This window comes from Bufo bufo, chromosome 4 (assembly GCF_905171765.1).
Source record: "Bufo bufo chromosome 4, aBufBuf1.1, whole genome shotgun sequence".
Taxonomy (NCBI): domain Eukaryota; kingdom Metazoa; phylum Chordata; class Amphibia; order Anura; family Bufonidae; genus Bufo; species Bufo bufo.
The window spans coordinates 609,839,474-609,851,068 of record NC_053392.1 but is presented as its reverse complement, the minus strand read 5'-3'; the positions used below and the strand labels follow the sequence as shown (position 1 = coordinate 609,851,068).

The 11,595-nt window shown below is 41.4% G+C and overlaps 1 protein-coding gene across 1 annotated transcript in view; it reads right to left on the bottom strand.

Moving 5' to 3' along the window:
* Nucleotides 1-9,172: 9,172 nt before the first annotated feature.
* LOC120999362 (ALK tyrosine kinase receptor-like) overlaps nt 9,173-11,595 on the bottom strand; it is a 220,916-nt gene continuing 218,493 nt past the window's right edge. The window contains exon 4 of the mRNA XM_040430231.1: nt 9,173-9,372. Coding sequence (XP_040286165.1) covers nt 9,173-9,372 — 200 coding nt within the window. The remainder of the gene's footprint in view (nt 9,373-11,595) is intronic.

Sequence of the window (11,595 nt, the reverse complement as noted above, 5' to 3'; positions counted from 1 at the left end):
CTCCTCAACGCCACTGATGGTCCCAACCCCATTTATAAGGCAAGAAATCCCACTTATTAAACCTGACAGGGCACACCTGTGAAGTGAAAACCATTTCAGGGGACTACCTCTTGAAGCTCATCAAGAGAATGCCAAGAGTGTGCAAAGCAGTAATCAAAGCAAAAGGTGGCTACTTTGAAGAACCTAGAATATGACATATTTTCAGTTGTTTCACACTTGTTTGTTATGTATATAATTCCACATGTGTTAATTCATAGTTTTGATGCCTTCAGTGTGAATCTACAATTTTCATAGTCACGAAAATAAAGAAAACTCTTTGAATGAGAAGGTGTGTCCAAACTTTTGGTCTGTACTGTATATTAGGCAGATAAAAACATACTAGACAGATAATAGATAAATAAATAGATATGGGATGCATAGATAAATATATAGATAGATAGACAGACAGGAAGACAAGTAGATAGCTAGGTAGATAGATAATAGATAGATAGATAGATAGATATGATAGGTAGATAGATAATAGATAATAAATAAATAGATAAATAGAAAGATAGTAGATAGATAGATAGATAGATAGATATAGACAGATAATTAGATGGAGAGATTATAGATAAGTAGATTCCCGGAGAAAACCCCTGCAAACGCGGGGAGAACATACAAACTAGATAGATAGATAAATAGATAGATACACAGATTTTTTTGAGTAGATACTATGTCTTCTCATGGATTTTTCTATTTACCTTATCGCAATGACTTCTTCCCACATTACACAGTTACTGTCAGCGTGAGAGGGGTCGGGAATAGGTTTCCGTTATAATTTACAATTTTGCCTTCTATGAAGATGCCTCCATCAGCCGCTTCGCTGAGGAAATCTCACAGAATTATCAGGATGTATTTCCATTTCATATCCGATGTCAAAATACATTTCTTTTATGATTTGTCGGGAGGCCAGCACCAAACTTATTGCCAGCTGCTTATTTCCGAGCGGTAAATCTGCTACCTTTGTGATAATAACTCAGAAGATTATATATTCCACTGGATTTCACATTAAAAATTACGACTCCCACTAAACTAACATTTAGAGCAGAACTAAATAAATATGTTGATTACTTAATAATTCAGTTCAGAATCTTCTCGCTGCATCGTAAACTTACCAAGGACTCGGAGCAGAGACGCGTGAAGCTGTTTTATAACGTCTGGGAAATATAATCAAAGATGTCTAATATGCGTGTGCCCCAGTGTGTAAAATATATAAAAAGATCAGCCAGGATACAATGTACAGGGCAGCTACTGTCACTCCCAAACAAAATATCAGTTTCTGATTTTCATCTGCAGCAGCTCTCTCTTCCCTTCTCCCAGCAGGAACTCTCAGAATTAGTGTTGAGCGAACTTCTGTTTTAAGTTCAGCGTCTAAAGTTCGGCTTCCGGTTAGCGGAGGATCCCGATATGGATTCCGAATTCCGTTGTGGTCCGTGGTAGCGGAATCAATAATGGCCAATTATTGATTCCGCTACCACGGACCACAACGGAATTCGGAATCCATATCGGGATTCTCCGCTAACCGGAAGCCGAACTTTAGACGCCGAACTTAAAACAGAAGTTCGCTCAACACTATTCAGAATACATCCAGCCTTGTTTTCCATTCCCCTAGCCTGCAGTTCGAGCATCAGACCAGACTATTGATAAATTAACTCCAGCTTTTTCTCCAAGCATAAGGCTAGACTGTTAGAAGAGCAGCTGCAGCTTTCTCTTCCCCTCTCACAGATGTAAATCCCAGCAAAAAAATCAAGCAAAATGCAACCAAACTCATCCCGTTTTGTTTCTGAAACAGTGGACTATTCATGGTGTGCTTTTTATTTTTACCGGATTTACCTGAATGTTAAAGAGGATGGATGTAAGTGGACATTTTTGGGACGTTTGGTGGGCGCTCCTCGGTAGATGCAGCAGAGTTTGTCCCATGTATGAGGGTTCAAATGTTTGTATCCCTTTAATAACACTCAACTCTCATTGAACTCATGTTGGTAGGGTCATAGCTATAAAAGAGGCAGAGATGTCAGACTTTGGTTCACCGTGGTGTGTTACGGGGCCCTTTTACCAATGGATGGGGCCCAGAAGCCTAAAGTTATGAGCTTTGGCAATGGTATGCAGCAAATGGCATTTATCATGTAGAAAAAATTAATACAAGGCACTTCCTAATGTATTGTGATTATCCATATTGCCTCCTTTCCTGGCTTGACTTACTTTTCTATCACATTAGACACTGCTCCAATCCAGCAGTGGTGGCCGTGTATGCTCAATATAGGAATAGGCGCTGGCCTCCCTGGTTTCCGGAACTGTGGGAGTGCACATAGACCACCTCGTATCTGCGCTGCAGCGGTGGCCGTATCCTCCTCAAATTGAGCAGTGTACAATGTGATGGAAGAAATTAATAAAGTTAGCAAAAGAAGGAAAATGGACAATCACAATACATTAGTAAGTGCCTTGTATTAACTCTCTCTACATGATAAATGACATTTGCTGAAGCGAGACAATGCCTTTAAGCTTTGCGTAAACAGAACATAGTAAACATATAGAGGCATCAATAACACCGTAAACCAAGACTGATTAATGAGCCTTCCACTCACTTCACAAACATCTGCAAATAATAATTATCTATATAAAGACTGAAGTCACTGTGTACATACATTACTTATCCTGTACTTATCCTGAGTTACATCCTGTATTATACTCCAGAGCTGCACTCACTATTCTGCTGGTGCAGTCACTGTGTACATACATTACATTACTTATCCTGTACTGATCCTGAGTTACATCCTGTATTATACTCCTGAGCTGCACTCACTATTCTGCTGGTGCAGTCACTGTGTACATACATTACTTATACTATACTGATCCTGAGTTACATCCTGTATTTTACTCCAGAGCTGCACTCACTATTCTGCTGGTGGAGTCACTGTGAACATTCATTACATTACTTATCCTGTACTGATCCTGAGTTACATCCTGTATTATACTCCAGAGCTGCACTCACTATTCTGCTGGTGCAGTCACTGTGTACATTCATTACTTATCCTATACTGATCCTGGGTTACATCCTGTATTATAATCCAGAGCTGCACTCACTATTCTGCTGGTGCAGTCACTGTGTACATACATTACATTACTTTTCCTGTACTGATCCTGAGTTACATCCTGTATTATACTCCAGAGCTGTACTCACTATTCTGCTGGTGCAGTCACTGTGTACATTACATTACTTTTCCTGTACTGATCCTGAGTTACATACTGTATTATACGCCAGAGCTGCACTCAATATTCTGCTGGTAGAGTCACTGTGCACATACATTACTTATCCTATACTGATCCTGGGTTACATCCTGTATTATACTCCAGAGCTGCACTCACTATTCTGCTGGTGCAGTCACTGTGTACATACATTACATTACTTATCCTGTACTGATCCTGAGTTACATCCTGTATTATACTCCTGAGCTGCACTCACTATTCTGCTGGTGCAGTCACTGTGTACATACATTACTTATACTATACTGATCCTGAGTTACATCCTGTATTTTACTCCAGAGCTGCACTCACTATTCTGCTGGTGGAGTCACTGTGAACATTCATTACATTACTTATCCTGTACTGATCCTGAGTTACATCCTGTATTATACTCCAGAGCTGCACTCACTATTCTGCTGGTGCAGTCACTGTGTACATTCATTACTTATCCTATACTGATCCTGGGTTACATCCTGTATTATAATCCAGAGCTGCACTCACTATTCTGCTGGTGCAGTCACTGTGTACATACATTACATTACTTTTCCTGTACTGATCCTGAGTTACATCCTGTATTATACTCCAGAGCTGTACTCACTATTCTGCTGGTGCAGTCACTGTGTACATTACATTACTTTTCCTGTACTGATCCTGAGTTACATACTGTATTATACGCCAGAGCTGCACTCAATATTCTGCTGGTAGAGTCACTGTGCACATACATTACTTATCCTATACTGATCCTGGGTTACATCCTGTATTATACTCCAGAGCTGCACTCACTATTCTGCTGGTGCAGTCACTGTGTACATACATTACATTACTTATCCAGTACTGATCCTGAGTTACATCCTGTATTATACTCCAGAGCTGCACTCACTATTCTGCTGGTGCAGTCACTGTGTACATACATTACTTATCCTGTACTGATCCTGAGTTACATCCTGTATTATACTCCAGAGCTGCACTCAATATTCTGCTGGTGCAGCCACTGAGTACATACATTACATTACTTATCCAGTACTGATCCTGAGTTACATCCTGTATTATACTCTAGAGCTGCACTCAATATTCTGCTGGTGCAGTCACTGAGTACATACATTACATTACTTATTCTGTACTGATCCTGAGTTACATCATGTATTATACTCCAGAGCTGCACTCAATATTCTGCTGGAGCAGTCACTGTGTACATTCATTACTTATCCTGTACTGATCCTGGGTTACATCCTGTATTATACTCCAGAGCTGTACTCACTATTCTGCTGGTCGAGTCTCTTTGTGCATACATTACATTACTTATCCTGTACTGATCCTGAGTTACATACTGTATTATACTCCAGAGCTGCATTTACTATTATTCTGGTAGAGTCACTGTGCACATACATTACTTATCCTATACTAACCCTGAGTTACATCCTGTATCATACTCCAGAGCTGCACTCACTATTCTGCTGGTGCAGTCACTGTGTACATACATTACTTATCCTGTACTGATCCTGAGTTACATCCTGTATTATACTCCAGAGCTGCACTCACTATTCTGCTGGTGGAGTCACTGTGTACATACATTACTTATTCTATACTGATCCTGGGTTACATCCTGTATTATACTCCAGAGCTGCACTCAATATTCTCCTGGTAAAGTTACTGTGTACATATATTACTTATCCTGTACTGATCCTGAGTTACATCCTGTATTATACTCCAGAGCTGCACTCAATATTCTGCTGGTGCAGTCACTGAGTACATACATTACATTACTTATTCTGTACTGATCCTGAGTTACATCCTGTATTATACGTCAGAGCTGCACTCAATATTCTGCTGGTGCAATCACTGTGTACATTCATTACTTATCCTATACTCATCTTGTGTTACATCTTGTATTATACTCCAGAGCTGCACTCAATATTCTGCTGGTGCAGTCACTGTGTACATTCATTACTTATCCTATACTGATCCTGGGTTACATCCTGTATTATACTCCAGAGCTGCACTCACTATTCTGCTGGTGCAGTCACTGTGGACATACATTACTTATCCTGTACTGATCCTGAGTTACATCCTGTATTATACTCCAGAGCTGCACTTAATATTCTGCTGGTGCAGTCACTGTGTACATACATTACTTATCCTGTACTGATCCTGAGTTACATCCTATATTATACTCCAGAGCTGCACTCACTATTCTGCTGGTGGAGTCACTGTGTACATACATTACATTACTTATCCTGTACTGATCCTGAGTTACATCCTGTATTATACTCCAGAGCTGCACTCACTATTCTGCTGGTGCAGTCACTGTGGACATACATTACATTACTTATCCTGTACTGATCCTGAGTTACATCCTGTATTATACTCCAGAGCTGCACTTAATATTCTGCTGGTGCAGTCACTGTGTACATGCATTACATTACTTATCCTGTACTGATCCTGAGTTACATCCTATATTATACTCCAGAGCTGCACTCACTATTCTGCTGGTGGAGTCACTGTGTACATACATTACTTATCCTGTACTGATCCTGAGTTACATCCCGTATTATACTCCAGAGCTGCACTTAATATTCTGCTGGTGCAGTCACTGAGTACATACATTACATTACTTATTCTGTACTGATCTTGAGTTACATCATGTATTATACTCCAGAGCTGCACTCAATATTCTGCTGGTGCAGTCACTGTGTACATTCATTACTTATCCTATACTGATCCTGGGTTACATCCTGTATTATACTCCAGAGCTGCACTCAATATTCTGCTGGAGCAATCACTGTGTACATTACATTACTTATCCTGTACTGATCCTGGGTTACATCCTGTATTATACTCCAGAGCTGTACTCACTATTCTGCTGGTGGAGTCTCTTTGTACATACATTACATTACTTATCCTGTACTGATCTTGAGTTACATCCTGTATTATACTCCAGAGCTGCACTCACTATTCTGCTGGTGCAGTCACTGTGCACATACATTACTTATCCTATACTAATCCTGAGTTACATCCTGTATCATACTCCAGAGCTGCACTCACTATTCTGCTGGTGCAGTCACAGTGTACATACATTACATTACTTATCCTGTACTGATCCTGAGTTTCATCCTTTATTATAATCCTGAGCTGCACTCACTATTCTCCTGGTGGAGTCACTGTGTACATACATTACTTATCCTGTACTGATCCAGAGTTACATCCTGTATTATACTCCAGAGCTGCACTCAACATTCTGCTGGTGCAGTCACTGAGTACATACATTACATTACTTATCCTGTACTGATCCAGAGTTACATCTTGTATTATACTCCAGAGCTGCTTTTAATATTCTGCTGGTGCAGTCACTGTGTACATACATTATTTATTGCGTACTGATCCTGAGTTACATTTTATATTAAATGTCAGAGCTGCACTCACTATTCTGGAGCATTATGTCTAAAATCTCTCTACATTTTCTGCTGTTCTAGTGTGCACAATAAATCTTACATTGAGGAAAGTTTTATCTTTACACCAGTCACTATTGTCAAATGATATACAGTAGAGAAAACAAACTGCTCTCAATATACTTTTTTGTCCTAAAAAAAGGAAACAAATTATAAAAATAATAATAAGCCATACCTACCCTTACACATCCCCCACCGCTGCTGCTTTAATGTTGGTCTTTGCCTTTCCTGGCAGTTCAGGGGTATTGAGGCAGAACCAGAAAGTGAAGATCAGCGGGGGCTTATACCATCTTTGCAATAGCAGCTGGTGGGATGGGTGGGGGTGAGAATAGCCTAATTGTTATCTTTATGTCTTCCCTCCCAGAAATTATTTCCCTTTGCTCTGCAATTGGTTTGCCTTTCGACAAGTCTGCCCAATCCCAAGCCTTGATTTTCAATGGCATGTATAACCCCTCATGATGTCCAACCAAAATGTTTTCCTGCAATGATTTATAATAGGGGCACCTCTATCTACTACCTATATGAGGCTGCACCCTGTAGTCTATAACTGGCAGTAAAGGCTATCATGTCAAAGGTCCCCCCACACATAGCTAGCCCCTCCTGCAAATGTGGGACTATTGTATGCTTTTGACCTGAACCCCTAACCCCTGCCAACCCAAGTGCAACATCATCTGAACACCATTATGTGTAGTACTGGAAGGCAACCTGCTGAAAAATCTGTTTTATTTTGTAGGTAAATATATAACAAAATTGGCAAAAAGAGAGATTGGTGATTTGGCAATTTTGATTCAGCACCATCTTGATGATCCATAACAAATTCAAAGGACCAAAATTCAACCCAGTATCTGTCAGAATCTTCTTCAGCTGTTCATACATAAAAATAATAATTGGATGGACAATAATTGAAAATTTAATGTGAACAATTTTTCGCAATGCCACTGCTTATGGCTGCCAAAAATCAGATCCATCTGGCTGGAAAGTTTTGGCTATAATCATCCAAATATTCAAATTTATGACTTGATTGGCTGAATTTGGACAAATATTTGCTCTTTTGTGCAAGTCCAGTATTCTGATCGGCCAGTTCAGTCTGCTATGTTGCTGGTGCGATCTTTTGTAGGAAGGATTCCATAGAAGACTGATTGACCAGTTGATACTTCTCTCATGTGTATGGCTTTCAACGGGATCCAATCTCTTTTTTTCATGGATGTAGTAGGGGAGAACACCAAAAGACAACAAGAAGGAAGGGGAAAGACACTAGGCCTCACCGCTAGGGAAGGAAAAGGGTCACCACCTATAAAACCCTGCTCTGGCCCTAACTCCTATCCGTATGGGCACCTCTCGATGGTAGAGATGCCCTTACACAGAACCTAGAAAACCCTGGTGACCCTCGGATCCCTAAAGGTAATGACAGGGCAGAGACAACCCGTTCCTTTCCTGGTGAAGGAACCAGCGTCTTGCTGAGGCCTAGTAAACAATCAGGGAGGGGGGAAATACAAAACACAACAAGCGGAACACTTAACTTCTGAGGATGATGGATGAACAGGACTTCAACAAGAACCACACTCCAGCTATTCCAAAACCAAATGAAGCTATCCAGAGCAAGGAGTGATGGGTAAAGTCAGACTAAATAGGGAGAGGTAAAGGTCACATTATCCACACCTGAACAGGAGGTGTGGACATAACAGCAACACACAGACAAAGTGAAACCAAAAGAGGCTGTCAGATCATTCATGTGCAGTTAGTCTTTCAGACCTTCTAACACCTGCCACAGGTGTGACACTTATAGACCCTACCGGTGGTCCACTGTATGGTGAACACCTTCCTTCAGAGAAACTGGAAATATCCTCTTCATTGCCAAGAAATCTCCCATTTGCCATATTTAATAGTGAGGGATTTGACCGATAACTGGGTGCCAGGAGCGGAGCTTGGGTGTGTGTGAGGAAATATTGGTGGGCATGTGCAAGAGAAGAGAGTCAATAAGCCACTTGCCAGAGTATTTAGATAGAGGACTAGGGCAACAAACTGAATCTCTGCTCTGGGTAAAGCCTAGCTGTGGCTTTGGGAGAGGCCATGATTTTTTGATGTATTCATGGATAAGCCAATACAATGCCTCCATGCAAGAACATGAATTTCAAAATTTGCAAAAATTGTAATAGAAATAATATTGTCATGAAGTAGATTGGAAGTTACTGTGATAGCTTCCAGATAGGAAGGCTATGCAACCGTTGAGGGGCCTGGATGTGGCAGAAACTGGGCCTACTTCTCCTTCAAGAGTAGGTACCTGACACTTGGAGATCAGATGTTTCCACAATACCTCACACCCCTCCTATAATACTAATTCCTGGTTGGATTTATGGCGCGCCAGAAGTTCCATAGACCATTGCATACAATATGTTGTGATTGCTACAAGCTTCAAGTACAATTCACAGCGGTCGTAAAGTAACTCACCGGCTTTTCTCCTGTATCCTTGGCGCCTCCATGGAGTAAATCACCACGTTGTCTGGATGAAGACGTAGAGAATATTTCCCGGTTCTCTGGAGGAAAACGGCCATCTCCACTTTGCAGTTTGGGTTGTTGCTCCTCAGCCATGGACTGACCACTGTGGGACTTTGACCTCCAAAGGATGTGAAGAACAAGAAATTTCCTAGAAAACAAAGAAGATGAGAGAAGCGTTGTCAAAAACTGTTTACATATCCTACTTTTAATGGAATGGGGGTGGGTGCTGGTCATCTAGGGAATGGATGACCTCAGTATGATCAACTGGAGCATGCATACATCTCTCCCTCCCATCACCAAGACGTTAGATTCTGTTCCATTCACATGTTGCCCTTCGTCAAATTAGACCCCAGCGATGCAAGACCACCATGATGTCCACATATTATGTGGTGCCTTCCATCAGAGGTATGAAAACATGAAAATGCCCAAGCGCGTGAATACTTTTTATATAACTGTTATAGCCCCTTTACGTTTTCATGCTTATGTCTTGTTGTCTTTGCAATGTTCCAGTTTTGTGGTTGTGTATTACTGCCACATGGTGACATCTCCCTTGTCACCATCTTGATGTAATAATCAACTAAAGTGTCCAAACTACCTCCGGCTCCTGATCTACTACTACATTGAGATCCAAAACAGTCCAGAGCTGCATTCACAGTTCTGCTGGTTGTTATTGGAAACTGTCAACAAGCTTGCTGACACACACACCACCTCCTTAGATGAACGCCTATAATATTTTTTTTTCCGCTTTCAGAGCTTGGTTTGAAGAACTTTTTAGAAGCCAAATGTGAGCTTGGTTCAGACACTGAACAAGCATGGGATGCTGCCGGATTTGAGCTTTGAGTCTGCAGAAGGTAAACGCAGCTGTGGGTGAGAACAGCCTGTAATAGTGGCTATAGGTATCAACTGGTCTTCAAAGATAAGTGTGTAATCAATGACGTAATTTATTCCTATAGATATGGCCCCTCTGTGCTCGAGTTAAGTCTACATGGAATGCAATGCGAGCAATATATTCAGAGGCTTCTGTGTCGAATGTGAAGAGATTAGGCTCACAAATCTTCACTGGATTTAAAGGCTGCTCAGCCAGGTGGATAATATGACTATCGTGCTGCAAATTACTAGCTAAGTGAGCGGCTAATCCAAGCTGAAAATACGGATTCTAGTAAAAAAGTGAAAATATGTGGAAATTTATTAGACGCCATACCGTATACTTAGGCACTATATGGTAGGATTATTCTTTTAATGTTTGACGGGGACCACGTTAAAATGGAGCCACAATAGAATGTACCATGCAGGGCACCACTGATTGTCTGACCGTACAATCAGGAAATATAGTAATATGGTTAGGGCATTGAGATGTGATAAAGGGGATCCCCTCTTTGGAAACCCCTGCTATGAACCGGAGATGAGACCAGCTAACAAGGAGCAGCTCTTGCTTTGGTGGACTTGATTCGCCCTTGTAATACAATGCAACTGGTAATCTATTCATGAGAAAGACAGTCATTATCTGAATGGCCATCCCATATGTATTCCATGGCACACCAAAGCCCTGCGACTCTGACCACCACAGGTTATCCCACTGGAGTGTCTGTATGTAGAAACAAGTCTATCGCCACCCAAGTTCCCCAGGAGGGACCATCCTACCAGCTCAGAGTTGCATGGCAGTGTAGTCCACTACAAGCCTAGAACGAGCACATGATGCAGATCCTTCTGGGGGTTAGCTACTACTTCTTGGTTGAGAGACTCAAGGAACATGATCAACATGATATTTAACCAAATTCAGAAGTCCACAACAGGAGAATAACTCCAACAGCTTAGCAAACACAGCCTACTTGCAGCATAGTAATTGTGACTGGTGGTAATTGTGACCTTCTCGTTAACACTGACAGACTCTATTAGTCCATTGCCACATCAGGTGTTTTGACATATTACCTTTTCTCTTTCTGTTGGGTGGCTCAGTTGGCTCCCACCACAATGAGACAATGAACAATGTCTCTGACCCTCAGTCCCAAGATTTGGCATGAACTGACCTGGGAACATGGTGGAAGTCCATAAACCCTGCAAGACTTTGGTACTGCAATAAAACATGGAGACTTGCTGTTTTCTTTCTGGCCCCCCCTTCTCTCCATGAACTCTCAACAGCTTGACCTTTCTGCCACATTTCTTGGCTGAAGCACACACAGCGTCTCTCCATTCTGGCACCCCAACAGTCACAACTCTCCACTTTGACTCCCTTCACCCTCCACTAGACTACACCCCTGTCACATACTCCCTGTATCCCGGCTTCCTTCTCTGCCCCCAGACCATCTAGCAAAGGCTACCGTAATGTCATGTTGGGTTTATTTTACTACACACGCAAAAACAAATGCAATCG